This window comes from Rhea americana, unplaced genomic scaffold (genome assembly GCF_003343005.1).
Source record: "Rhea americana isolate MKP2758 unplaced genomic scaffold, rheAme1 scaffold_15, whole genome shotgun sequence".
Classification (NCBI taxonomy): domain Eukaryota; kingdom Metazoa; phylum Chordata; class Aves; order Rheiformes; family Rheidae; genus Rhea; species Rhea americana.
This window is the reverse complement of record NW_028185594.1, coordinates 2,052-29,847: the sequence shown is the minus strand read 5'-3', so window position 1 is coordinate 29,847 and position 27,796 is coordinate 2,052. Positions and strand designations below refer to the sequence as shown.

Sequence of the window (27,796 nt, the reverse complement as noted above, 5' to 3'; positions counted from 1 at the left end):
ATGTAAGGGATGTCAAGTTGTTGACCCTGAAATGCATGCCTAGCTGATTGTGCTTTTCCTTTGCAGGATGTTGTCTGGGGATTAAACTCTTTATTTACTGTAAGTAAGAGAATATTTTTGCATATCCACTTTCCTTTTCCCTGCCTGGTTTGGTGTCAGCCTCACCTAATGTGAACCCAGCCTGTTGCCTCCTGCAGTTAAGGCCGTTCCTTCCCTTGGCTTCTGTGGGTRTCGCGTGAGTCCCTGGGTCAAATCACTTTGTGGTTTTGTTTGAATAACCRCAAGACTTGTACAAGATCTGTAATGCCTTTCATAGACTGTTTTTATTTTTGGTTACACTTCTATTATGGAATATTTTCATAATAAGCTCCTCAATCTTCACACATACGAATTTCTTTCAGCTGATTTCCAGGAACTAAAAATTTACTTACGGAAGCAGCTTAAAAACACAGGAGATGGCAGGAAGCTGTGTGCAACGGTGGCTTTTGCCCTAGAAGCGGAGAGAGGCCAAGGCTTTAYTAAAAGCTGCCTCTTTTTAGGGAGTCCGGGATTTTGGCCCCCTTCCAGCACTGTTGCTGCGAAAGCTCAGGAGAAGGCAAGGGAAGGCCTTGTCTAGCTTCGTTGCCAGGGTTTGACCTGTTCCTGACTCCGGTGGGAACTACCCAAGCTGCTGCAGTGTGTACGGGAGAGGCTTTGAATAATTTTGGCTGAGGAGGTGGCACTGGGGGCTCCAGTGTTAGCCCCAGCCTGCTTCCACCAGCTCCTGCAGAAATGGGAGCGGAGCAGCAGCTGTCCTGCTGGCACCGAGACTCCCGGGGCTGCTCTAAAATCTTGAGTGTAGACTGAGCCAGTGACCGGCTGCAAGCTCCCAGCTTTCCTGACATCAAAAGGCTGGATTTGTCTTGACAACTTCTTTAGTAAATTGATTTAGGAGGACTGGCGAGCATTTGCCTTTTCAACAGAGAGTAGTTGCACTTCACAGCAAAGTCTGTTGTTGCATGTTAAATAACTGTCAGCAAATGGGATCCACTGGTGATACAAAGAGGTCCCTTCAGTGGCAAACCACACGTAAAAAATCTCTTGGACAAAAACAGCCGCCAGGAACGACGGTCACGCATCGGAGACCGCAGGGATTTGCTGTGRCTTGTAGGAGCTGTGCTTCCTGGCTCGTCTCTGGGGTGCCCCCCGCACCCAGCTGCCTCAAAGTACCGAGGCTTTGAAAAGCTGCCAAGACTCTTTCCAGAGAGAAATGTCTATATACTGATCATGCAGATTCATCCTGAGGGGTTCTTTAAGAAAGCGAGTGAGGATGGGGTGGATTTGTTTCTAACCCTAGACCCCCCCTTTTTTTTTCTTCCAAAGTTAACCTTTACTGAGGTTGAACTGGCAACTCAGAGTTATTTTGACTATTTCTGCTCTCTGCCCTCAACCTGCGCTTATGACTTGGGCTCTTTGTACTCCCTTTCCTTCACTCTAGGCCCTGTTTTTCCCATTTTGCTAAAACTTTCTTGTCTGTCAGGCTCCAGATTATGTAGTTTCCCAACAGAGGATATAAGTGCCTTTGCTCTCTGGAGGTGACATTAAGGAAATTCTTCTTCCCTTGTCACCAGGCAGTTTGTAGGTCTGAACTTTTTTTTTAACAGTGTGCATCAAAGAAAATCAGGATTTTTGCCTCCAGAAAATTTGAATGTTCCCTCAAAATTTGATTTGAAAATATCTCAATTTTCAAATATAAATGCACCACTGCCACAGAGGAGTGTCACAGGGCTGTGCATGGGGCATGTCAGCAGATGAGTTTGTCCTTTAGTTGACTTATGAGTCCGTTTACAACTACCACCCTTATTCCTGCCAAAGGTAAATGCATATATCTGTGAAGGTAGTAAGTAAATGGAGCTACACGTGCTGGTTTTCTTTGCTTTGTTTCCTTGTRTTATTCATAAATGCTTTGGGTTTTCTGTGTAATGAAGTGAGCAGTAGGGGGGAAAAAAATCTATAATTTTCTCTGATTCTCTTCCAGGATCTTTTGAATTTTGATGATCCTTTGAATATTGAGGCTGCAGAGCATCATTTGCGTGACAAGGTGAGTCAGTGGTTTATTTAAAGCATCCTGTTCCTAAACAAATACATACTGTGCTCTGTGGTTCTAAGTYGATCCTTTTAGAGCATTCGAGCTGCTATTTTAGGCAGGAGAGTGACTTAGTATATCAGCAACCAGTTATTGAAAAAAAATAACTGGTTGCTGATATATTATTGCTTTATCYGGAAAGATAAACCTAACACAAGTGTTATGTCCCATACACTAGAATTGTTGATCATGATATTACCGTATTCACAGAACAACTGGTCTTTTGCTGCTTCTCTGAGTTTTTTCTTAACACTGTATATCTTGTAAGAAGGAAACGATAGGGGATTGTTTTGGTGCGGCTGCATGGAATAGCCTTTACCTTAAAGGCCTGCAAAAAGATCTTGTCCTTCTCCTTCTCTTCCAGAATGCTGTTTGTTTTTCTTCACAAGTCTTATGTGGTGCATGCTTTTATTAAGCAGGAAGAAATTTGGGCACATTTGAAATCCAGGAGTGAAAGTTTTCCATTCTTTCTGTTATTGCTTATTGATCCTGTTTGTTCCGTGTGCATTACGGATGAGACAGAACCAACTATGGAAATCACTAGTGGCCTAAATAATAAAGAAATTTGGAAGTGTGTCTGTTGGCTGAGGTTGAATGTGGATGTAGAGGCTGACAGTAGTATCTTCTTCTTAAAGAACGAAACACTAAGAAATCGCTGTCCTACATCTCTCAGCTTCATTCCAAAATCTGTGGAATCCTAACAAAAGAACGTTAACTGCTTTGAAAAAAACATCCTCCTCAAAAAGAGGTGAATATTCAAAATGCACGCTGCTACACTGTAGTGTGGAAGCTTTTTTGTATAGCAACAGATGTGGAAAGAAGTTTTAAAGGGAAATTAGGAATATTTTTTGTCTTACGTTAGAAATATTCTATGCAGAAATTAATATTCTAAAATTTATTAAACTCTAAATAGACTGAGCATCTCTGAAGTTTTTGTACCCTGTTAACTTTGTTTTTTGGAAGTTATCTGTGTTCAGTGAGTTTGGTGGTATTTCACTGAAAGTGTCATGCATTGCTGAATTTTTACCAGGTAGTGCAAAACTACCTAATTTCCCCCGGTAAGTATTATCAAAAGAAAGCAGATAATGCTGGCGATCTAGGGAGAATAAATTGTGCAAAGGAGAAGAATGGCTGCTTTTACAATTAGCCTTAAAGGGTATGAATGTAGTTTGTGTTAGTTTTTGTCTCTTTAGGGTACAGATGTTGTATATAGTATATAAGCAATTTTTTAGGAAGCGAATATGCTGTAGTCCTGTCCTACCTCTTAAGAAAATACTTACAATGAACATTATGATTGAGATGTGATGCACATTAAGATGGGAGTTCTTATGAATTTCTCCTTGGATATTTTTACCTGTGGAATGCAAATGTATAAATAGTATGTATAATATACATGTGTGCACACACATTCCCCTCCCTGCAACCTATATACAGGTGGATAATGCAAGTATACCTGCATAGGAATAGTTCTGTGTACAAATGTCTGTGAATAAYGGATAGTTTAAGAAAAAGCCTTTGCTCATTGACAGCGTGGGAGTACGTGGCTTGTGGCAGCCAAGGARAAGGTACATCGAGGGTGCTTTTGTGGCTCTCATGGGGAGAGATTTCAGTGATGCTGTTGCAAAGCCGGAGATCCTTTGCTGACGTCCYAGCAAAATGTGGCTGCCAGGGAGGTTAACAGGTAATCTGAAACTTGCCTCTGGCTGCTAAAATTGCAAAACTGAAGTTTGTACAGTTCGTTTGGCTGGATTAAGATACCAAAACACTGACGGTCGCGTCATAGCTATTACATCCTTACTAGGATGCTAGGAGAACRGTTCTGCAGTGAATGTTTGCATCGCCTCTTAGGCTGTGAGGGAYAACTATGATCTTTCTGCATGAGGAGCCACTTAAAATTTTTATGCTTCGAACTGTGGTTTATATGTGAGCATGTAGCTGTGGCTTTCAGGAAAGCACTCCTGTTTTGAGGTTTAAAAATAATCCAAAATTCAATAGCTCAAGTTGTTCAGTTAACGTTGCTATAAAAGTTGTGTCTTATTTGAGATCTGAATTAGTGCAGCTTCAGCTTCCAACCCTTGGGGGCCTCTTTTAGCTAGAAGAAGGATCTGTCCTGGCTGTCACCTGTGTGTTCAGCCAGTTTTTTAAACTCGCGTCTTCTTGCCATCATGTTGACTGAGGCTTTCAGCATTTAAGAAAGCATTTAGGAAAACCTGCCATTCCCATTCACTCTTTTGTTTCCTCTGCCTTTGTTTACCTTGGAATTGCTTCTGATACAATCCTGTAAATTTGGTAGTATGAGTTTTCTTGTTGATTCTGAAGAACAGCTTACTAGCTAACTAGCCAGGACTGCTTTTGATTTACCAGAGAYGTCTGTCTGTCAGTAATTAGGTACGCAGCCAGAGCTTTTGATAGGCAATAGGATCTATTTCATGGATTTCTAAACAGCAGAAGTAAATACATAAATTTTGATGACTTTGTATTTAAAAATTATGTGCTAAAAATGCAGAATTTGTTGTGTAAAACAAAACTGGTTCTATTGATTTTCTTTGTGGTAGCCAGAAAGACTAAATATTGRAAGAACAGTAATATGCCTTGATAATACAAAAMYRGRTCAGCTTAGTASTTCAGCCTTCTGTATTTCTTAGCCWGAGACACTTTGGATATTGTACCTRCTATTTGTCAGTTAAAATCTAGAAAATACTTTCCACMTATATACAGATCATGACTGTTTGGAGATGTTACATCAATACTTTYGGTTGGCTGGTTTCCTTAAAAACTACCCTAGCCCTTATTTCCTGTTAAGACATCTTAAAACTGCGTGTGCACTACACAAGAAGATTCATTGCACTGTTCATRTGGCTTAAATAGGAAAAGTTGTTCTAAAATACTCCGTTGCTTTCTTCCAAATCTCACCCTACTGTAGCATGAATGCTAGGGCTGTGTCATTTTAACTATATTCTCCTGTTGTACCTGGTGTAGTTTAAAAAGCTAAGGCGATTTTTGTCATCCTGCAGATTAGCAAACACTCATTTACTTGTTCATCCATGTGTCAGTTTTGAGTAGTTTTATAGAAGAAGCTGAGCAGCAGAATTGGCCTGCTTTTTAAACTTTCCATCTTCCCATTGAAACTCATCCGTCAGCATTCAGCGCATGGAAATGTTTCCTGCTGTGTCATTCTTAAGGGGTAAAATAGCTCTCTGCAAGACTTTACCTCCACCACCACCCCRTTGTGAAAACTGAACATGTCGTCTTTCATGTGACTTCTACAAACAGTTCTGCAATGCCAAAGCTAAGAAATCTGGCTGGAGTAAGTTTGCTTTTGTCGAGGTTCTATCTTAAATAAGAATTTTTCTGCTTAATTGAAATGACTCCTGATTTTATCTRCATCTTCCTTGGAAAGTAGTGTCATATGTTTCTGATTATAGAATACAGGAATTGCTGAACAACAGGAGCATCATGTCCCTGTCTGCTGTCTCCAGAGAGCTGGCAAGCAYGTCCAGAGAAGATCATTAATGGCACGCTTCTGGGGCCTTTGCTTCCCCAGCCAGAGCAGTGGCAGTCGCTCTTGGAGGAGGCTGTTATCAGACTCAGTGCGGTCGTGGCTGGAAGCGTCCATCTGATCCTGGATGGAGAGGGATCAGCGTGCTGCTTCCAACATGCACTCCAGAGGCCTGTGATGCTGATCACTGCCTGCTTTGCTTTTATTTCCCAGTTGTCTGGCAGGTTTTCAAAAATAATGAAGAACAAGACCCCTTTGCAAGACCCTCCCTTTTTAAAAATTTTTCTAGTCGTCTTTTGGTACTGTCAGTGAAGGGAGTTCTGATTGTTTTCCTGTCTTTCCCACAGCTAGACCAACAGCACAGCTTGTAGCTGTTATTTTGATACTGTAATGGTGAATTATTTTGCACTGGTTTGCGTGTGGGAGTTTGATTCTGGTTCAGGTCTTAGAGTTTTTAACGAGCGCTGTAGCATTTCCGCTGTTGATTGTCACTGACTGTATTTCTAGTTCCATCTGTTCTCACATTGCTTTATACACTGTTACAATTTTGTTAGTAGACATTATACTGTTTTTATGCTAAGGAGGGTTRTACATTTGTAGGAATGCCAAGGGGAAAACTAGGGAGGGAGGTTGAATATGTATATAACACAGTTAAACATGACTTTGGACAATTCATGAAATTCTTACAGCTGTCTTTATTCTTTAATATATTAGCCTTACAGTTGCAATGCTTTTTCAGTCCAGCCCCATCATGTTGTTCTGGTTTTTGTTCATAATTATACTAGCACATTAGGTAAAAGTCCTTTTGACAGCGAGACTGGATCACTCGCCTGTGCCACCAAGATGCTTGGTGGCAAACCATGAGTGGGGCGTTCTCATSTCTTATGCTGAGAAGGGATCTTGAAAACCAGGTTATCTTCCAGGAGAGACCCAGTTTTCATCAGCTGCAGGTGAGCTATCAGAAGAGAGAATCTCTCCAGAGATTTGCAAAGTCTCCTTGTTTCATTTATTGCATCCCCCCACCCTGGCCTCTTTCSTGCTTTAGCTCCTCTAGTAGACACCAAGGACAGTATTGCCAGCCTCATTTCACCACAGCTCATGGTGTGTTTTCACGAGCTGCACCCTCAGATAAATCACACAGTCAGAAATCGATTAAGGGATATGTGAGGCAGAGAGCTATCAGGGAAGAGGGATGCTAAGGCAGATYTTCCCTCATGTTACTTGCATGCTGCTGTGACAACTGTTGAATCTTTTTTCTTTTGTTAAAAAAAAATTTTCCTTTTGTGTTTTTTTTTTTAATTCAAGACTTCCATTGGTAGTAAAGAAAATGTGCGAGTCTGTCTTCAGTATTTCTGTGGAGATGGATTTGTAGTGTTTATGGCTTTATGGAGTCTGAAGCTGCCTGTTAAGTTTCCCCCTAAGATTTTAATTGCCCTACATAGCCTCAGTTCCTTAGGAAACTAAGCTTAAAAAAAGGGCATCTTCCCAATTGCTCACAGTCTTTGGAGGTTGTTCTAATGAGTCTTCTGGGATGAACATTTTCCATGAATTACTTGAACTGTTTTCTTGTCTTTACAAGTGAGAGCCTAATCTATTTCTAATTAGAAATTCCATTGATAATTGGAAACATTTGTAGACTTCAGATTTCCCTGAAGAGTTTTTGTATCCTTTCATAACTAWATGCAGTATTTTGAGTCCTTCAATAGCAAACCTTTTAGGATTATATAGAACAATCTTAACTTCTTAAACCCTTCCTTGGGCAACTGGACTAGAGCCAGCAGCACCTAACAACGTGCCACTACACGAGCCAGATTCTGGAGAGGGCATCACTGATATCTTCTGAAATTAAGTGAGCTGCTGAAAGAGAAAGTTGCCAGCAAGTGGCCTGCCTGAAAATAGCTGTCATAGATGAAAAAAACAAAGATAGAAAGGGCACTGGGATAGCTTTAGGCATCCTCTTGAGAATGCAGTAAGTTGAATTTTCCCCCAAATTGTTCTTCTGTCTCAAAAGCTGTCATTGTCCAGCATAAGCTCCTTAGTTTTGGAGCTGCCAAGAATCAGCAGCAGCTTGAAATGGTAAAATTTCCCCGTTACCAAAAAGGATCTTCTCCTTGCTGGGTTTTTTGACATCAGAAACTTCCAAGACCAGTTTGTGAAGTACATTTGCAAAATAATAATGGTTTCTTCTGTCTTACCTTTTTTTTTTTAATCAAATGCTGTAAACCGATATGACACATAAATCAGGAGTCTTGTGTTTTTCCTTTTGTGCTTATGCTGATAGCAGACAAAATGCTAAATAAAGGAAGCTGGCGAGTTTGGGATCTTCTGTGTCTGCTGAAGTTCAGAGTAATTTTGTCCTCAGATTGACAGCGCCTTTAGACAATTAAAAAGTTAAAATGTGCATCATTTTAAATTTGATCTCCTCTTAAGTAATGCTACAGCCAGCTGTGCTTTCATCTTGGCTTTTTATCCCTGTGCTTATACATAAGGGCTCAATAGCATTTAGATTTAAGTCTACCTGGAAAACCCATTTTCTGATGTAATTGAAGAAATGCATTTGAAACGAAATAGTATTTTGAAATTTGTATTTTTCTTGATTTCACTGACCACTCTGAAGTTAGTTTTCTTATGAATTTAACTTCATGTAACAGAAGTTTGGTCTATTTGAAACCATTTGATGCATCTGAATGAAAAGCTCAATGATAACAGGTGGTGGGTGTTTTGGAACCTTTAAGCAAACAATCAGAACCACAAAAAACTAGCATTAGGACTTGGAAAAATTATCTATATTTTTTCTGCAGATCATCTGCTTTAAATGAAATCATTTAATTGTTCATACAGTAACCTCTCTTTTTCTCTCTCATACCTACTTTTTTATCATTTTAGTATGGCAAGCAGTTGTGAGACTCTTCACATATTCTTTGTACTCAGTATGAGTTTTGTACTGTTAAAATTATGTATATTTAGAGATTAGTGTTTCCATGTTTAAAGTATCTTTGTAGAATCCTCCCCCCCCCCCAAAAAAAAAAAAAAAAGATGGATTTTTGCTCCTTTGGAGGAGATTTTTGAATGGAAACCCAACCTGCTAACAGTTTTGAGACCCAGCAAGGAAATTTGTCTGTATGGAGATCTCAGGATATGGAGATCTTTGCTTTGAAAGTTGAACTAGAATGGAGATTGCTTTCTTCTACATTGAGCATCATAACTCTATAAAGGCTCTAATATTTGGAGGCAAATACAGCTTAGCTTGCTTGATTTCCTGTGGTAAGTCTTCCTGCTCAGCAGAGATCAGCTGTCTTCCCTTACTGCTTCTGCAGAACAACCCAAAACTTCACAGTAGCATAAAGGGTATCTGGAAGCAGCTGATGGCCAACACAGGCTCCTTTACAGTTTATCATCTTTGCTCTTCCCCCTAATAAGAGCCAGCAGTGCTTTCAGCTGGTGTCATCAGGTGGAGGGTGACTGCTGAAGGATGAAGGCCTGATCAGGTTTTAGGTTACAGCTTAGTGTGGCATGACCTCTAGTAGCAGTGAGATACACTTTTAAATGTGTTTTAAACAGCTGACTAAATTTACAACCCTCATTTAGGGTTTATGTGTTGATTTGACAGAAAGGAGGAACTGAAGCTTGATGTGGCTTTGTGTTGCATAGTGTTCCTGACATCTTACCTGAAGGGCGTCCCCCCCTTTTGTACTTTCTGTCGTTCTTGTCCAAACCCAAGAGCGGAGGTACCGTGACCACAGTAGGGAACGCACAGTTCAGCGCGTTGCCTTTCCTTCCCTGCATTAACCTGGGCATCTGGGTTGATTTTTGCCTCTTTGTAAATGGAGACCAAATGACTGGTGAGAAGGGTTCTTCCACCACTGAGTTAACTGGGTTTGTGTGGCTGGCAACTAAAGCGTTCGTGTGGTGGTCCTTCCACTCGCTATTACTTAATTATCAGTTAAATTTCTTGAGATAAATCTGTCTGAGAAGGAGAAATATCATCCTCTGGACTATAGTGACTGTTGGCAACTTTGGGGGGTCAAAAACGATTTGTTTGCGCAGTTTATTCATTGGAACTATGCAAGGATTTGGTAAAAGATTTTGAGATAAAAACACTTTAAAAAAATAGTCCACAGATGCTACATCTATTCACTGTACATTTCAGAATAGAAATTATAAATATGTAGCTAAAAAACACACTAGAAATAGCTCTAAACAAGATATTTATTTTTGAGCTAATTAAGAATTATGTGGAATAGCTGTGTTCCTCTGATGGGCAAAGTTCCTTGAAGAAACTGAAAACAGCTGAAATGTTTTTTTTTTCTATTTTGAAGTATAACTAAGAGCATGAAAGTATGTTAAAAGTTAAATGCCAGCAACGTATTACATGAGTTTATATTCTGTTTCTGTGTGAATGTTTGGGGTTTCTCTGTGGCTTGGTTTGCGTTTGGACAGTGCACTCTAAAAGGCTTCTTCTGGCAAACATTGTTTTTGTTTTTCCTAGCACCTTTCCCCTAAGGTATATTTTAAAAAGTGACRTAGCTCATTTCATTCACTAGTGCATTATTTTTAGTCCAATTCTCTGTGCCAGGCTTGTTGCCCTTGCCAACCATTTGCCATCTCAGCCATACACTGTAAGACAAACGAGTACTTTAATCCTTTGATAACCTTCTCCAGTGTCCATATCCTATCCCTCTGCATCCTGTCTGKCCACCTACACGTGGCCATGGTGGAGGAAGAAGTGGAGCATGCAGAAGTGACTGATACTGTCATGTTAGCAGCAGAGTAGAGGGAGGAAAACCTTTGTTTTGGCCACTTCAGTAGATACTGTATTGGAGTCTGCCCGGTTCCTCTTTGCAATGCTTCCCCCAGGTTTTGGGCTACCTGAGGCAGAGGAGATGCTCCCCTGAGTGCTGCCTTTTGTAGAGCTGGTAGTACTCTTCCCTCCACAGCAGAGACAGCAGGCCTTTCCATGGGGGAAATGGTAGATCTAACTAGACCTTATGGTCCTCCTTTCTGTTTGCAGAAGGCTCTGCAGTCTCTTCTGCCAGATTACATCAGAGAGTCCTCTCACTGAATTGTCTTTCACACATCTTTTCAGAGGCTTGACAGTGCGAGGTTTCTCTTTGGCCCTTCTGTTGTTACRGGTGAAGAACAACCTTCCTAACTACAACCTTCTGGCTACAAAGGCCTTCTTCTGACCTTCATTTCTGCTCAGAAATTGGAGCCTTGAGCCCTTCTGGTATCTTGGCCTTACCTCTTCAACGTGAACCTTTCTTGTCTTCTGTCTGATTGAATGCCAGGCCCTGTCTTGACAATCCACAGTGAAAATTCCCAAATGTTAGAAGCTCTGATGTTTTAGCTAAATAATTTTTGAGAAACTAAAAAGTGGGCACATTCTTTTATCATKTTGAGTATTTGTTCCCTAAATCCTGACTGGTAACATAGTGCTATAACAAAGCTGAAAATGTTTAAACTTGTGCTTTTCTACTAAGTTAGGCTAATGGAGAATGTAGACAGTCAAAGCATTTTTTTTTGCAATCTCTTTGAAGTATTAGTAAAGCACCTTTATTAGATTACTGACAGGGCGGGAGGATCCAATCAGAGTGTGATGCTTACAGCTAGATTGGAAAATGCTAATAGGTTATACAGGATATCTAGGTGCAAAACACTGGATGCCTTCAGTTCCTCTTTCAAGTAAAAAGCAATTGAAACATGCTGAACTCCTCAGGAGTGATCTTTAATTTTGCATTGCTTATGTCGCTGCTGTTCTGCAAAATACCACCGGCTYGCTGCCCTGCCTCTATTTCAGCATGATGTGAAAATAAATTACCTACTCCTGCAAGACCAAGGGAGGTAATGAAGCTTGAATGCAGATTAGCTGCCATTCATTCCTGTTTACAGCACGCAAGAACAAAGGCGCAGCGCAGYGTGGAGAGGGGTAGCGAACTGTTAGTGACATGTTGGGTTAACATAGCCTAATGTAGTTATGCATAAATGAATGGAGATAAAACAAAATGCAGGTTTACTGTTACTGGAAGGATGTAAGATAATATCTAGCTCCAAGGTGATGGAAGTAGCCTGGTATTTTGCTAATTGTGCAGAGTTACGAGATCTGGCATGCTGCGTTATCAGCCTGTTTCCTGCTCTGTGGTTGCCAGTAACCTTAAATTTATGACTGACAGCTCTGTGCTGCTTGCTTGAACTTCTGCCTTGGTCCTATTTATTTTATAATTTGTGRAGATGTAGCAGCTTGCTTTTCTAAAGTGACTAGAGGAGCTCCAGGTGCAGACGCACCTGTTGTGCAGAAGCAGAGCAGAATTCTGGTGGGAATGCATCAAAATTAATGCAAGCAGCCTCCTCCACTTCCCTTAAGGTACCTACAGGTGCTGGTTGTTTCTTGATTAAAGGTAGTGATTCCTCATTTGCATGCTTGCACATCCAGAGTGTGAGCCTATGCCAGCACTTTTGGGTATAGCAGTTGATGGCTTAAGTGACACAGCATGAGGGGATGACATCTCTGAGAGTATCTTGCTTGTTCATAACTACAAAACCAAGTCTGCATACAAGTCAGTCAAGTGAGGACAGCACACTGAATACTTGTCAAAATAGTCTGCAGTATCGTTTGGTGATCTGTTGAACGTGGCATAAAAGATCAGCAATAAACAGAAATGCTTCTAGGATCTCTCATCAAGATGCTGGTGCTAACTTTAAATATGACTTTGTTTAGCCTCACAATCATTTCAGTTAAAGAAAAAAAAAGAGAGAGAGAGGAGAAGATTGATTTCAGCGGCCAAATGAAGTGTTGGCAGGGAGCGATTCTTTTCAATGGATTCCAGCCCTGTGCTGGCAGAATTAGGAGGAAACTATCTGAAAACTTCAGCTGGTCATAGTGTACTGGCTGCTTTGTCAGCAGTGTTGCATATTCAATAAAATCTATAAAGGCTAAATTTTTTTTCCTGGGATCTAGGAAGATTTTTATTTCAGTAATAAAACATCTGCATGTCACTTGCAAATTACTTTCCATGTTACTTATTTTTAATCAGTCAAATGTATAAGCAAGCTATTACTTTGGGAACCCATGGATGCCTTTTGAGTGTGTAGCCTCAGTTGTTGTACACATAAGGTCYTGTGGCAGCAAATCTTGCCCTGCTGCTTAGCTCTGGAAAAAATCAGGCTTTCTCTCTAATCAGTGATTCCTCAGAATTTCCTCATCTGAGGAGACCGTAAGGATTCTAGGTATTATAAAAGTTGTTTTCCTCTATTTAGAGAGTACCTCTCTGCTTTAGGACTTTAGGAATGTATTAACAGACTGGATGGGCTTTCTTGTTTTACTGCTGTGAAGCACTGAGCTAAGAGCATTGGGATATCAGCCTATCCAAAAAGCAAGTCCTTTATAACTTGCAAAGTACTTATACTGCTTGTCGCGGAAAAACAGCGTCTGCTTTTGATTCTGTACAGTATTATTGAGCATATCAACCCATGAACTGAAATGCGTCCTGAAAAAAATGTAAGAATTACATTCAGTAGTTGGAAGAGGCAGTTAACCAGGTTTGGGCATATTTTGAATATTCTGTGCATTTTGTGTGTGTTGCTGCTGCCTCAAAATTAACAGACGGCTGCCTGCGAGGCAGCAGCAAAGCTTACTCAGGTCGATGAGCCTGAAAGACTTAACAGCAAAGATGATCCATCTGGTTTAAGACTCTTGGTTTATCATAAATGAAAACTAACRTTTCACCACTTAAATTTTCGGGAGAATATAAGCCAAATATGTAACTCTGCTGAAGTCAAAAGATTTGGAACTTCAGATTTTTGGCATTTGGGTTTTTTTTTTTCAATTGACTGCAGTCAAGCCAAGCTTTTCATGTTGTCTTGATTTTTCTTTAAGCAGTAATAATTCTAAGTAACTTCACTTTTCATGCCTTTTGGTAACAAAGTGAGGAAATGGTTTTAAAGAATTTTTTTATTATTATTTGTTTTTTTTTTTACTTGCAGCATAGTGAAGCTGGTTAGTGTTGGTTTACAGCAGAATTTTTAGATGTTTGGCATTGTGTGAATAGAATAAGATCTGACACCTACAATTTTAGTTTGACTATCCYGCGCACAGCTTTGAGCATAGTTTCTTGGAGACAGAACTTGAAGATGTACAAATTGCTGGAGCCCTGAAGCAGATGAGGACGCGTTAGCCTGGTGGGAGGACACAGCTGCCTCCTCTCCCAGCCTCTGCAGYGAGGGCTGGAGATGCTCAGGCAGTCTTGGTTCCTGCTAAGTCACAGTTCACATCGAAACATCACACCTTCCTCTTATTTATCGCATTTCATCAGTGGAGGCAAAGYGCTTTGCTGCTTTACACATGAGGACACAGTGATGCAGAGAAGGAAACGATTGACCTGTGAAGGGCAATAAAATAGGGTCTGGGCATTTGCTTGGCTTCTCTGTCATGTATTAATACCTTGGCATTTAAATCACATTCTGTTTCTTCTCCTTTCCTTAATTTTGACTTGAACAGCTTCTCAGCRTTGTTCTAAGGTTTCTGTACAGGCAGCCTTTGTAGCCTGTTCTATGTCTGCTCTGACAAGTTCACCTTTTTCAAGGAGTAAAGCCTGGTTTTCTTGCCCATCTTGCTTGTAGATGCCATAAATTCATTTATATATATAAAACCCCCAAACTAAAAAGCTTAAAGAAGAAACGATCAGTTTTGTAGACTAAATTTGAYGTCTATGTTTTTAAACTGCCTACAAAATAAATCTCTTTTCTGGTTTTCAGAACTAAGATTGGGCTGTGGTTTAAATCATTGTGGTGTCACTGACTGCATTCACAGCTGAGAAGCTCATCCTAATGTGTCTCTTCCCCTTCTCCAGTAACTCACTTGTGTCTGTAGCACTGATGAAGAGGCTTCACCTGGGTTTTTCCAAGTGTTCTCCTTCTGCTCCTGAAAGAAGTGTTACCATTAATGGCTTGGCAGTGGCTCCAGACCACTTGCCCATCCTTAGCTAGTGTAATTATAGTACTGTACAAGTGCTCCCAGCTCTAAGTCCCTCCCTGAAAGGAAAGTCTGTCCCATGCATGTGGTTAAAGTTGGCGTCTTTCTGAAAACAAAAATAAAGACTGCCATCAGCAGGGTAATGTCCTGTACAAGGCAGTGTSGTGCAAAAAAAGACTAATAAAGGTGGAAAGGAAAAGAAAATTCTTGCCTTTAATCATTGGAAGCAATCAGTTTCACAAGATTAATGTAAATTATTTTAATTGGGGAAAGATACAGCATTGCAGGGCACTTTCAGGTTTCAAGTAATTTTTTGATTAAATTTCCCTAGGTTGTAAAACTGTAACTGGGGAGGAGGAGGAAGGGAATTCATCCATATCTTACAGGCTAAACAATCTAGTCTTGAACATATTGGAATCTGAGATAATAGTAATTAGGTGCAGAACAAAGGCATTTCTGTGCAGCTGGGAGTAAAGGAATTATCAAGTTGACAAGCCCAACACTTCCCTCCTCTGCTCCCAAGAGTAGAAATCACACTTTTAACAAAATGTTCCTGTGTTTGGTGCATCACTCTGGTATGGAGAGATGTGTCAACCTAAGTGCCACTACTGTTTTTGAAGGATTTCTGGTTTTGATCTCTTGCCTTCTCTGGCAAAAGCTGGGTGTTGTTTCGGGGGCTGCCACTCCAGCATTTCTGCAACAGCAGCAAAATAACTTGCAGAATTACAAARTGAGAGATAATGATGAAAAGGAGTAAGACAGTTCTGGAAAACTTTGCTGGGCAGCTTGCAGGTGAAATGAAAACGAGCTTGTGTTTTTAGTGTAACTGTAAATGATATAAACATTATAATGRTATCAACTGTCTTGATGTAAACCTTTTTATTGTTCTTGAGCCCAGCATAGCCAGTTAAACAGTGTTTCTGAAACATTTAAGGAGAGCTGTTTAGTTCTGTGACTGTAGGTTGTCCAGCCATTCGTCCTTTAAGCATGTGCTTCGCAGACTCAGAGTCACTGGGGTTGGCTGGGACCTTGGCAATTGCCTGTCCAACCTCCCTGCTCAAAGCAGGGTCAGCTAGAGCAGGCTGCTCAAATCAGTGTCCAGGCAGGTTTTGAACATCTGCAAGGATGGAGACTCTACAGTCTCTCTGGGCAACATGTTCCAGTGTCAGTCACCCATACAGTAAGTTGTTATGCTGAAATGAAATTTCCTGTATTTCAATTCATGCTCATTGTATACTGACAGGATGAGAGACACCACTGAAGGAGCTTGGCTCTGTTTTCTTTACATCCTTCCTTCAGATCCTTATACCCTTTGATAAAATCCCCCTTGAGCTTTTTTTTTTTATTTTTTTTTCCCTCCAAGCTGAACAGTCCCAGTTTTCTCAGCCTTTCCTCATATGGGAGATGCTCCAGTCTCTTCATCTTTGTGGCCCTTCACTAGACTCTCTCCAGTAGCTCCATGTCTCTCTTGTACTGTGTCTAGCACTGGACACAGTATTCCAGGTGTGGCCTCATGAGGGCTGAGTCAAGAGGAAGACTAGCCTATGGTCAAATTGTTGTCCACCAGAACTCCTAGGTGGTCTTCTGCAGAGCTGCTTTCCAGCAGGTCAGTCTCCAAGCTGTACTGGTGCATGGAGTTATTCCTCCCGAGGTGCAGGACTTTGCTCTGCCTGTTCTGGAACTTCATGAGGTTCATCTCAGCCCATTTCTCCAGCCTGTTGAGGTCCCTCTGAACAGCAGCACAGCCCTCTGTGGTATCAGCCGCTCCTCCCTGTTTTGTGTCACCTGCAAATTTGCTGTGGATATGCTGTCTTCCAGCATCCCGATCATTAATGAAGGTGTTGAACAGGGTTGGCCCCAGTTTTGACTCCTGGCATAGATAACTAGTGATGTCGTGCCACTGATCACAACCCTTTGAGCCTGGCAGTTCAGCCCATTTTCAGTTCACCTCATCATCCATTTATCTAGGCCATACTTCTTAAGTTTGTCCATGAGCTTCACTTCAGTGAACCCTTAGCAATTATTTTGCTTTTCAGTCCTGTCCCCCCCCCTCCACCCGAGGAATAAAAGCTTATGCAAGGGTGCTGTACATCTGACACCCCCCCCCCCCGAATCCCTGTAGCTTTTAAACATAAGGTCTGTTTCTGCCAAATTTAACAGAGGAGCAAAGTCCCAGAAAATTCTCAGCAGCAGTGAAGATGGGACAATGTGATAAAGTGCCACCAGAAAATGCTGCTGTGGGAGCTCAGCAGGAGCCCAGCCTGGGTGACCGGCCATCCAGCCCACAAGGTCATGCACAGCTTGTAGCCAGCTGCAGTGCTGCTTTGCCTTGCTGCTTGCAAGGGGGCTCAGGTGCAACCCAGGAGGGCTGAAGCCACTGCTGGGGAGGCAGGAGGTCCTAAAGCATATCTGAGAGGCTGTGCTGTGGTGGGGGAAGAGTAGTAATTATAGTCTGCAAATCTGTAGGCAGTCAGTTTTTGCTGTCTTCTCTGCTCAGTGAATGCATCTTGTAAAGCGCTTTCTTAATTTTGCTAGATATTCCCTAGCTATAGGGATAAAAACACGTGGGTTACGAATAGGCTCTTGCACATTGACTAAACGAGACTCCGTTCTGGTAAAGAGAAGTATCCACAAGCTATTAAAACACCGAGGGGAGTCCTGCTACTTCATACCGATTGCAAGAGCTGCGTATTTTTACTTGCGTTTGTCTTTTTTCCTCTTCAGTGTTTAGCCATGTTTGAATTCATGAGTAATCAGACTGCTGTATGTGTTAATTTTAAGGAGTTTTTTGCACAACTCTTATTCTTTAATTTTCAGTGCTGCCTGCTGTAATGCCACGAGTACAAAGATGTGTGCTGTAAAGATTGCTTAATAGGTAATTGAGGTCAAGGCTCTGAAGCTACTGTTTCATCATCTTGCATTATTAATTCTCAAGGTTTACAGAAAACAGCACTTAATCATTGTAAAATTATGTATCTGATAATATTTGCTTCTCTACCTACAGGTATTCTGTTAACATTTTCTTAATGGCTGAACATCTCATTCTTTATCTCTTTTATCATTTTTAGGTGCTTTTAGTTCATCTAAAAGCTAGATTTCTCCTCCTCTGCTTTCACTCTTTGACATGATCTTGCAATTATTTTAATGTTAAGTACGTGATGTCACACCTATTCCTTGGTAAATTAAAAAAGATCACAAGAGTGGTGTGGGACCTAGGGTTATGGAAGATTTTGAGATGATACAGGTACTTCTGTATACAAACAGCAAGAGGATGCTGTTACTTAATCATGTTAGTGTAAGAAATGTTTTCTCAAGTGTGGTGATCTCCATACCCCAAGACTGCTTTAGCTTTTATCAGGTTTCCTGATGCTTCCTCTCCTGTTGAGGTATGTCAGGAGACATCAGGACAGCTCTCCAGACAGTTCTTCCTATGGGATAATCCAATTAATCTTTGCAAAAGAAAGAAATAAGGACATAAACAGGCTACACCTTGACTTCTTTACTGCAATTCTCTCCCCTCTTACACACCAAGAGGAAACAAAATGGTTATTTGTTGTACTGGGGATCTGAGCAGGTTGTCCCAAAGTTTATAATATTGGTAAGTCTCACTTAAAAGTTTGAGTGATTACTCTGCTAGGTAACTGGAAAGCGTGGAATTGCTGGAGCCCGTTTATGCGTTTAAGGTATGAATAGTCTCACTTTTAGTGCTTCAGATTTGAGTGCTGAGCTCACTTTTCAGTGGTGCCCTTTGTGCAACACRCAGCAGATCTCAAGCTGAGCCAACCATCTCCACTCCCTTGTCCTAGTTGGTGGATGTTGTTTTTTTTTTTTTCTCCCTGCTCTTCCAAAGACACAGGAAGAGTTATCRAGATCTGTGCCTCCAGCAACTCTCCAGGCTCTACTGCTTGATTTGTGAATCTGAGTCCAGGTATTTGGACCACAAATTGATTTGTTTTTATCTTCGTCTTGTTCATGCTGGACTTCTGTCCACAGCTTGCTTGATGCCATGGGCTTGTAGCTYGAGGAAGGGTAGGCAACAGAAAGGCTGTTTAGTGCTTGTCAAGACAGGGCTTGGTTAGAGCTGACAAGGGGAAACATACTGCGCTTCTTATGTTTGCTTCAAGCTGCTATTGTCAGCCTGACACTTTCTTATCGTTTTCCAGAATATTTGAGTCAATGTATTGCTTAAATTAGCACAGTCTCATCCTTGCTATGCTACTTTGCCTAGTTGCGTGTCAGCTTCTCTTGGACTATGGGCCATCTTTGTCCATTGGCTAGTGTTAGGTTTTGCACTTAACCTCGTCCCCTTGTTTAAGTTGATAGTTTAGCATCAGTCCTTGACAYGCTGAAAACTCTGTTGTGAACAGGAATTAGCTGGTTTTGAAGATTTTCTTCAAGAATGCTGCTTTTTATTTTTAACAGTACGGAACAGTGATGTGATAGAAGCGTGAGGATTTTTTTAACCTTCTTCAGGTAAAATAAGCAGCTCACATTTATTCTTGGATACAGTATCTATTTCCTGATTTCTTCTATAAGAGGTTGTGCAACACTCAAGAAATGCTCTAATTAAACGCACCCACAAAGCCTATATATATAGTATGAAGTATATATTCACCTTTGATCAGAGAAACCTGTCATGTTTCATGTAAGTAAACTTTCTCCTGTATTTTTTAATGGAATCCAGAGTACTTGTAACAATTCCAGAACTTGCAATTTTGCTTTCTCTGCATATGCAGCCACTGTCTTGATGTCAGAAGCCCAGCGGCTGAAAGCCTGGATTTGATTTCATACTGCTGATGGTGATGTTTACCTACAGTCGTGACACCTGAAAGCATCAGCTGGGCAATAACAGACAGTGAATGTGGGTTTTCTGTGTTTTTGCAGATATTTTTAAAGGTTTTGTGTTGAGATTTTCCTCAATAGTATTAGCTAATATAGTGCAAGTTTTTTATGACTGGTTTTGGTGAACACCAGCATCTCAGCGTTAGCAGTGTGTTAGGTAAAAAGAATTTAGAGATTTAGAAGTCTAGAGAGGAATGAGAAGTAGAGTGTCCAGGCATTTTCATATTTCTGAAATTATCTTTGAGCTGTTTCAGACCATCCATCTCTGGCTGTCAAGAACAGCTATGAGCTTTGCAGTTATGGTTTGTGAAGCCGGTAAGCAGCAGAACAAGCTTCTCAAGAACTTGATCTGTCGTGCTGGAGACTGACCTTTGCTTCTCAAGCTTTTACCACGCTGAAGAAGAATTTAGCTTTAAAAGGCTTTCAAACTCAATGTATTTTTTGGGAAGATGTTTAATTTCTCTTGTGGGGCTTTTATTGCCTGTTGATTACAGCTTAACTGTCTTATTAGGGACAACAGTACCATCCCAATCAAAAAAAAACCTCCATCTTCTCATAAGAATTCACCCTGTGAGTCATTGTGTTTATTTATCTGCATATTTATTGCAGTAAACCCTTTACTTTCTCTGCACAGCTAACCACCCTGTTTGGTGTGTGGTGTTCTCACAGAAATTGTGGCAACCATGTATTTTGTTTTCCTGMTGTATTCATGTATGTAGAAAACTGCTTTGGGGATTTTTTCGACTGGCTTCCCATTTTGTCATGTGTACATGTTACAGCCTTTGAAGCTTTCTCCCAGGAAGCAAAAAGCACATTAAGCAGCATGTGCAAATGAACAACAGCACATCTGCTAATTGTGCTAACAGATGGAAATAGGAAAAAATTACTTTTCTAATGCTAAAAGTATTTATAGAAGCCATTATCCATCTTTCATAACACTTTGATTATGGATGGAGGATCTTTCTAGTTCAGTAAAATTGATTAAGCTTTTGCAGATGGTTTAACTTGTTGAGGCAGTGGTAGAAACGTGAAAGAAATGTGGATGCTTCAGTGCTTTTGTTTTACATGCTTTAGGCAAATAAGTGGCTTAAAAGGGAAGCTTTCATTTTGCATTCTTTAGAAAATTGCATTGCTTAAAAATGTAAACGTACAGCAGGTTGTTGAAGGCAAACAAGAAGTCTCTGTGGTCTCTGAGAGCGAGTTCCCCGTGCATCTCACCTGCCCCCAGGATTTGTTTGCAGAGCAGCGGCTGAAGGTTTGACTTGCAGAAACTCTCTCACCAGGCCCAGGCAGCTCAGATTTCCTCTGCTGTTGTAATTTATCCATTAAGATCTGAGATCCCAAAGGCATTTCCTCTCTTGGGAATGAGTGGCATCCTCCTGGGAGGAAGTGTTTGTTGCGCAGGCCGAGAAATCGGGATGACTTGGATAGTTTTCTTTAAGGGCTCTCAGTGTAGCCCTTTCCAAGAGCTTGCCAGAGGGTCTGGCACCAGCCGCGGAGCTCACCCTGGTTGCGTTGGACGAGTGGGGTGTCGGCTGCCGACATGGGGCACTAGTCGGCGTGGCGGTCTCCGTGCTCTCGGCATCACGGGCGTCTCCACTCACTGCCTCTCGGAAGTGACTCAGCGCACGCCCGGGAGATTTTCCTCATTTTCGGCTACTTGGGCATAAACATTAAGTGGTAGTGAGCAAACAGGCCACGGTCGGGGCAAAACCCAAGTCGTGCGGTGCTGCAGCTCGATGAGCAGAGGACTTGCAGAAGTCTTTGCTCTTGAGGGACCACGAGAACTGTTTTGGGATCCTAGCTGGGTTTGGACCTTAACCTGTGGGGTCTGAGCAGAGGCAGTGGGTGAGCCCTTGCCCTGTAGCAACCCGTTATCAGCAACGGAAATAGCTGTAGCAGAGGAACGTGCCTYCGGCCAAGCTGCTCCGTGAGCCAAAGGGCAGATTTGATGGGAATGTCAGGACCTACGTCACATTTGATCCAGGGAACCAGTTTCCCCGGGCAGTTGCTTTGCCCTCGTCAGCTGGGCTCGTTCCATTACCTTGGCACAGATGGGTTTCAAACGTGGTGATCCCTGGCTGCCCCAGCAGCTTTCACACCCGGCCTCCGAATCCATAGCCTTTTCCTCTTGTGATAACCTTCCCGGAGTGCCTCTCTTCCTTTATCTTTATGCTTCACTGAGGAACCACAAAAAGTTTGTAGAAACATGAGGGAAATAATTTCTTCTTAAGGTCTTGAGCATCTTGAACATACACGTGTGCGCTGCTTCATGCTCAGAGCGCTGATGCTTCCCTCCATCTCTGCAACGCGTCTCCCACCTCTCCTCTGAGTGATGTCAAACTGGAGAACTAGCAGGCAGGTCACTGACACTGTTCACGTAACTTCCACATGCTCTATGTACTGACGTTTTTAAGGAAAAAAAAAGTAAACTAAACATGTCTCTTCTTCTCCACAATACCCAGCTTTTTTCCTGAATAGTCAAAGTAAAAATAGAGCAGTATTTTTTTATTTTTTCTCTGCAGGAATAATACAGCAGACATCCTTAGGACTTAGATACAGAAGAGATCTAATAAAGCCTTTTCTCATCGCTTTGCAAAATGAGAATTGCCTGACGTTGAGGAGCAGCTTTGTGATTCTGCAGTGGAGAGTGTGGGCTGCTCAGAGCGATGCAGTTTCCTACCGCAGCTGCTAGGCAGAGAAGTTCGAAGGCGATGCCTACGTGTGGGTCTTTCACCCCCTGCTCTCTCGCAGAGTCTGTCATCTTATAGCTAAAATGTAATTACAGCGCTTGGCAAATTCTTAAATGAAATGATGTAGAAGCTGAGCTAAGGAGACGATAGCAAGGCAGCAATCAGAATTGGAGAGACACCTCGCATTTGCAATTTTCATGTTACTCGGAAGTTTCGTTCAGCTCCTTTTCAAATGGGCGTGAGCGTGGAGGGGCTGGTGGGCGTAACTCCTCGTTATTGCAAGGCAGAGGAGAAAGGAAAGGTCGTTTTTAAAGATACTTTGCAGAGCTAATAGGCAAATCTAGCTGATTATTATGTCCTCCTCCTGAAAAAACTGACTGGAACTGAGTAATGTCATCTAATCATTGCTTGGTTACTGGTGCTCAGAAGAGCCTTTTATTCAACTAAACTGCRTTTTCAGTAAAACAGCTGGTAAGGTGCTGATAGAAATTGTTTGGAATTTAACCGTGGTGATAAAATATGGATTAAAAYTGTGTTCTTTTTTAATTTAAATGTTCCCTTTAATACAAAGAAGGGGGGAAGGGCAGGACAATTGACCGGTTTTGTCATCGATTTATTTATTTTTTGTCTCGGCTTGAATTGTGCAGAATTGCAAATGTCAAAAATACGAATGTGGATCAGAAGGAGCACGTGAAAGTATCTAGGTTCTTGTAGTGGTGACTGAGGAGGAGCTGTGGTAAGCTGTGCATTTTCCTGCAGAAATTGGAAGATGTGGCCTTCAGACCCCAAAGAGGAYGCCCTAGTCAGTAGTAGCTGTTTGCTTATTTTGCAGCAACAAACCATCCAACGTACTTCTGCAAATGTAGGAATTGATGGCAGAAACTGAAGTCAGTATTATGAGGAGTAACAAGAAGATAAAGTTTGCCAAATACTGCAGTAYGTAAAACGATGCCAGCAGTGGGTATATGAAGGATAATGAACTAAACCTGCTTTTTAAAATTTATTTTATAGGTTCTTAGGTATGTGTCCGTAAAAATATTCTCGAGATAAAATTTGCATTACAACTTTTTCAGAAAGCACTGGTCTTCACTATAAGTACTGTGACAACTACCAGAGATGCACTGCGTTTGCTTTGGTTACTTGCGCAGAAATATTTTCTCAGATTAAAAGCTTATCATATGCGAGCAGTTAATCAGTAGAATCGCTGTGGTATAAAATGTTGAAGAGCTCGAGAGTCAACCTCTCTTAGAGATGCCAGTTCAGGTCAAACATCTGTTTTCCAAAAGATTCCTAATTCTTAAATGCCTGCTTCAATGTGCTCCCCTCCCTCCCATACTTGTCTATATTTCTCTGCAGGAATTTCTCAAAGATACATAATTTGTGCTGAACTTCCATTCTGGCTAGGTACAGAGGTTATTTGCTCGGGGTAAAATACATTGTAGTAGTAAAATTTTACAGCCTGCCGTATTTTAGGTTAAATTTTTAAAGCTCATTTCAGTGCTGTATGTCTTTAAGATGATAAGTTCATCAATTGAGACTTAAGTGAGTTGTTTTAACAATACATCAGTCTGTTTTTTTTTTTTATGTAGAAGTTGATGAGTTTTCTAGAAGAAGAACGAGTTAAGTTTTGCTTTTCAATGTTTGCTTAACATGTACTCGTAGCACATGGGATGGTGGGTAGTGCCCACACACTAGCGTCCGGTTGGAACTGGGAATGGACCTGCTCTGCTCTCCTGCAGGATGTGCTTTATGTTTTGTTTTATATATGTTCTTAACTGGTTTCCTGTTTCCAGCTGGTCGTCATACACTCGTCACAAGTTCGACCCAGCTTGTTGCACCGTATTACTCGATACGTGTGCTTTCTGTGCTGGGCCATGGGATGGCTGTTGTGTTAAAGGTAGCGCTGTCTGAGCGTCAGCTTCCTAATTTAGGTCTCTAGAAACTTCCTAATTTAGGTCTCTGGATCACGTCACTCCATTTTGTGCGGAGGAGACCTTAGCTCCCAGCGTAGACATGAGGCACAGACATCTCAGGATGGGTCTTGTACCTCCCAACCACCAGCTCATCTCTGGGGAACCCCGAGGCATTTGTGTTACTCTCTTGCTCCGGGTATCTTCCACTTTGAAATTTGTGAAGCGGTGGTTGATGAAGGGCAAATAAAGGTATTTTGTGATTAAACTTCCTCCTTGAAAACCTCATCTAGGCACACACTTGACCCCCTGTCAGGGCTTAATGAGTTGTTTCTGATGATGAAGTTTTATGTGTTATAGCATCTGTCCTTCTATAGTAAAACGTCAAGGTAACGATCAGCCTCGAGTCTCCCTCTTCATCAGTCTTTGGCCTGACAACTCTAGTGACAGAAGAAGTAACTTCAGCATAGAGATGTCCAGCAGGGCCTGTAGCCGAGCCAGCTGTGGGACGTGATCCCTGTCCAGAGGGACACGACTGCGGCCCCACCAGACACAGCGGCCGTCAGCGTTGGCTAGATGAGAGTTCTGGCTTTTGCTGGCTTATACTGCAGGAGCTTAAAGGGTCTTTGACGTGAACCGCCCTCTCCTTTGCCAGCTGCTTTGGTAGTGGGGGCTCTTCAGCAACAAGGTCCCTGACTCTTCTCCCTCTCAGCACCAAGACCACCTGGATGTAACATATTATTTCTCATCGGTGCCTTTCTCTGTGACACAGGATAGTCCAGGCCCAGAGCTCTAATGCAGGCTTAAAGCTGGGGACTTTTCCTCGGGGTCATCCACGTAAAGAATCAAAGCGAAAGAAGTTTCATTCAAGTAGGTCGGCCTGCGTAAAAAAAAAGAAATCTCCTGACTTTGCAAAAGCTGCCTCCTAGCCCATTTTTCTAGTCCTGCGCTTCGGATCCCTCCTCGAAGGGGAGCTCGGGGAGGGTAAGATGCGTCGCAGGGCGGGTGCGTGCCGCGCGGCGAGGGCCGTCTGCCCGGCGCTTCCGCGTGCGAGGTGAGCAGCCCGTCTCCATCTCGCCCCGCTTAGCCTTCACGGCAGGGTTTTGTTGTGCCTGTTTTGCAACGCAGTGTAACGTACCGCTCTGATTAGGTTTTTTTGCTTCTGATCAGTGAGGACCGCGGATGAACAGATGCGCGTCCAGAGAAGCGTACGCTGTTAATCAGGAACTGTTAAGCCATATGGCATGCGAAGAGGGAATATTGCAGCTATGGAATGAGAACCTCCTGCTCAGCAGCCACGCTTGCGTGAACCAAGCTGTGTGTTAACATATTCTCGCCAGTGCTGTCAGTTCCTTCATCGGGAGAGTAAGCATAAGTGACAGGATGGATTTTTGGAGCGGTCTTTCTCCGTTGAGGTCCTGCTTCTGTGAAGTCGGTTCAGAGAGCCTGTCTTTCCGTCTGAAAAGTCRGTGAAAGTAAGGGTGAAAATGCTTCCGAGCCGCCTGTGCGGCGCTGCCGTTCGATGGCGATAGTCTGCTCTACAGGGCAGAGTGACTCCGCTGCGGGTCCAGTAGTGCATTTTTTTAATTCTCGTTACCAATTCCTCTTAGTGGCCCCTCTCGTAGGGAAACCCAAGAGCAGGCAATGATGTGCTGTCAAGGCCTCTGTTAATTTGTTCAGCTTCCATCAGGATTATGGCTAAGAATGTTAGTGACCCAAAATGATTGGGGGGGGGAACRTTTTACTGTAAAAAAAGGAACAGTAAAAAAGCTGCTAGAAATTTTCCTATTTTTGGTCAATTTTTTTTTTTAAAAAAAGGTAGTATTGCTAAGCTGGGCCTCCAGGTAGCTGGCTGCCTTTTATTTAGCTCTGCAATGCTTGTRCATTATGTAGTGCAGTGTGTATATAGTGCAGTGTTCTTACTAACTTGCTCTGATTTTTACTTACCTGAGAGCAGCCTGAAAATGAATTTTCGTGCTGTGAGAAAACAGTCAGTGATATTGAAAATATTCATAATAACCATTAATTGAAGGGCTTCTGGCATCATTTGTTATTAAAAGTAACTTTTAATTTGTATCAGGGTAGTCCATAACACGTCAGAACCGAATATGAATTCAAAAGGTCACTTTTTTGTTTGCTATTTTAACAGATACAAGCTATCTACAGCTTCCTCTTACCAGAAACAACCCGTGATCTGGGAACCTCTCAAATAGACGTGTTGTTTAGAAGTAGTTAATTCAAAACCACTTCAACATGATACTCGGGTATCAAAACCATTCTCAAAAAAATAAAGCTGCCTGGTATATGCCTGATGCTGAGAAGTCCAGCATTTTACAATGTTTTTTTGTAATGAATGCTTATAATTTATACCATCTGGTGTTATTCCTTCCAAAGCACAGATTTGTAGTTCTCTTGAGGAAAAAAAACATTGGTGGTGGTGGTGTTTTTGCTAAAGCGTGTTCGTATTTTTGTTTCCCCTGGTCTAATGTTTTGGGCCTTAAACTGTGTTTCGAAGCTCTTTCGAGACATCCAGGGCAGTGAGCAAATAACTCATGGGCATCTCTTGGAGGCACTTTGGAAAACAAAGTCATGGACAACATTTYTAATCAAACATAATTCTTAAAATTTGAGCCTTTGAATTTGGACTTCAAAATTCACTGGGAGGAAAACCAAGCCGTTGTAAGCGGAGCCGACGGGGGCGCGTGCTGGAAGCGCGCTCTCGGGGCTAAGGAAATATTGACGCCTCCCGACACTGGTGGGCGAGGRGAAGTTCAGACTCAATAGCACGGGGACGACGTGCCAGCCGGGACAAGTATCCGCCGAGGGGGACGCCAGGATCTCTCCCTGGCTCGGCATCTCTGTGCTTTCACGATAAAATACCAGAGCGCTGCACTCTCCCGTTAACACGGAGGTTACGTACTGCTTCCTGCGTGGTTTTCGTGGAGGGTTGTAGGTGTGAGCGTATTCCCACCGACCCGCTCGGGTGATGGAGTGTTAATTCTCCAGGCTACAATAAATCACAACAGGGCAGTAACTGATGTAGCTTAATTATACGCTAGCCGCGATCCCGCGCGATTGCCAGAGGTGGCAGGCGGAATAACTGTTTGGGACGGAGCCGCGTCAGGGCRCGCGGCTCTTCCAGCAGTTCCTTCCGTACGGTCCTACCGGGAAGCAGAGGCTCCCTCCCCCGGGGCCAGGACGGGGGCTCCGGGACAGTCGCCCACCTTTCCCTGGAGAACCCCAGGCGGAAATTGCACCGTGCTGGTGCCAACGCGTGGGCGTTTAGCGTCACCGTGATCCTCTCTCAGYGCCTCGGTGGCGTGCTGGTTGTAAGTCTGACTGTGCTTCCCTCTAGGAGGACTTTCGGAATAAAGTTGAAGATTACATTAAGCGCTACGCGAGATGATGAAGGGCGATGGATGGCAGGACCGTGGCTTTCGCACTGTCGAGTGGTCTTTAACTTCAGCAGCAGCAGCAAAACCAGCCCGGATTGTACTAGTCCTGTGTCCATGTTGTACCGAAGAAGAAAACTAACTTCATAACTTGTCCATGTCAAAAGGAGAGTTTGGCGTAAACGCGGCGAGAAATTGTGTATGTTGGTTGAAAAAGTTGTTTGCTTACTTTTAAAATGTTTACTCTTCCGAACTGTACTGTATATCCTGTTGATGAGATATGCTTGAGAAGTTAAGAGAAATCACTATTGAAATTGTATTTACACTTTTTTTTTTTAATTCTTCTTGCCTAGTTTGGAAAAAAAAA

The 27,796-nt window shown here is 42.2% G+C and overlaps 1 protein-coding gene across 1 annotated transcript in view; it reads left to right on the top strand.

The window, feature by feature from the left end:
* Positions 1–27,796, top strand: part of UBE2F (ubiquitin conjugating enzyme E2 F (putative)) — a 77,712-nt gene extending 49,916 nt beyond the window's left edge. Inside the window, exons 7-9 of the mRNA XM_085299315.1 lie at positions 67–99; positions 2,018–2,080; positions 27,393–27,796. Coding sequence (XP_085155441.1) covers positions 67–99; positions 2,018–2,080; positions 27,393–27,443 — 147 coding nt within the window. The 3' untranslated portion in view covers positions 27,444–27,796. The remainder of the gene's footprint in view (positions 1–66; positions 100–2,017; positions 2,081–27,392) is intronic.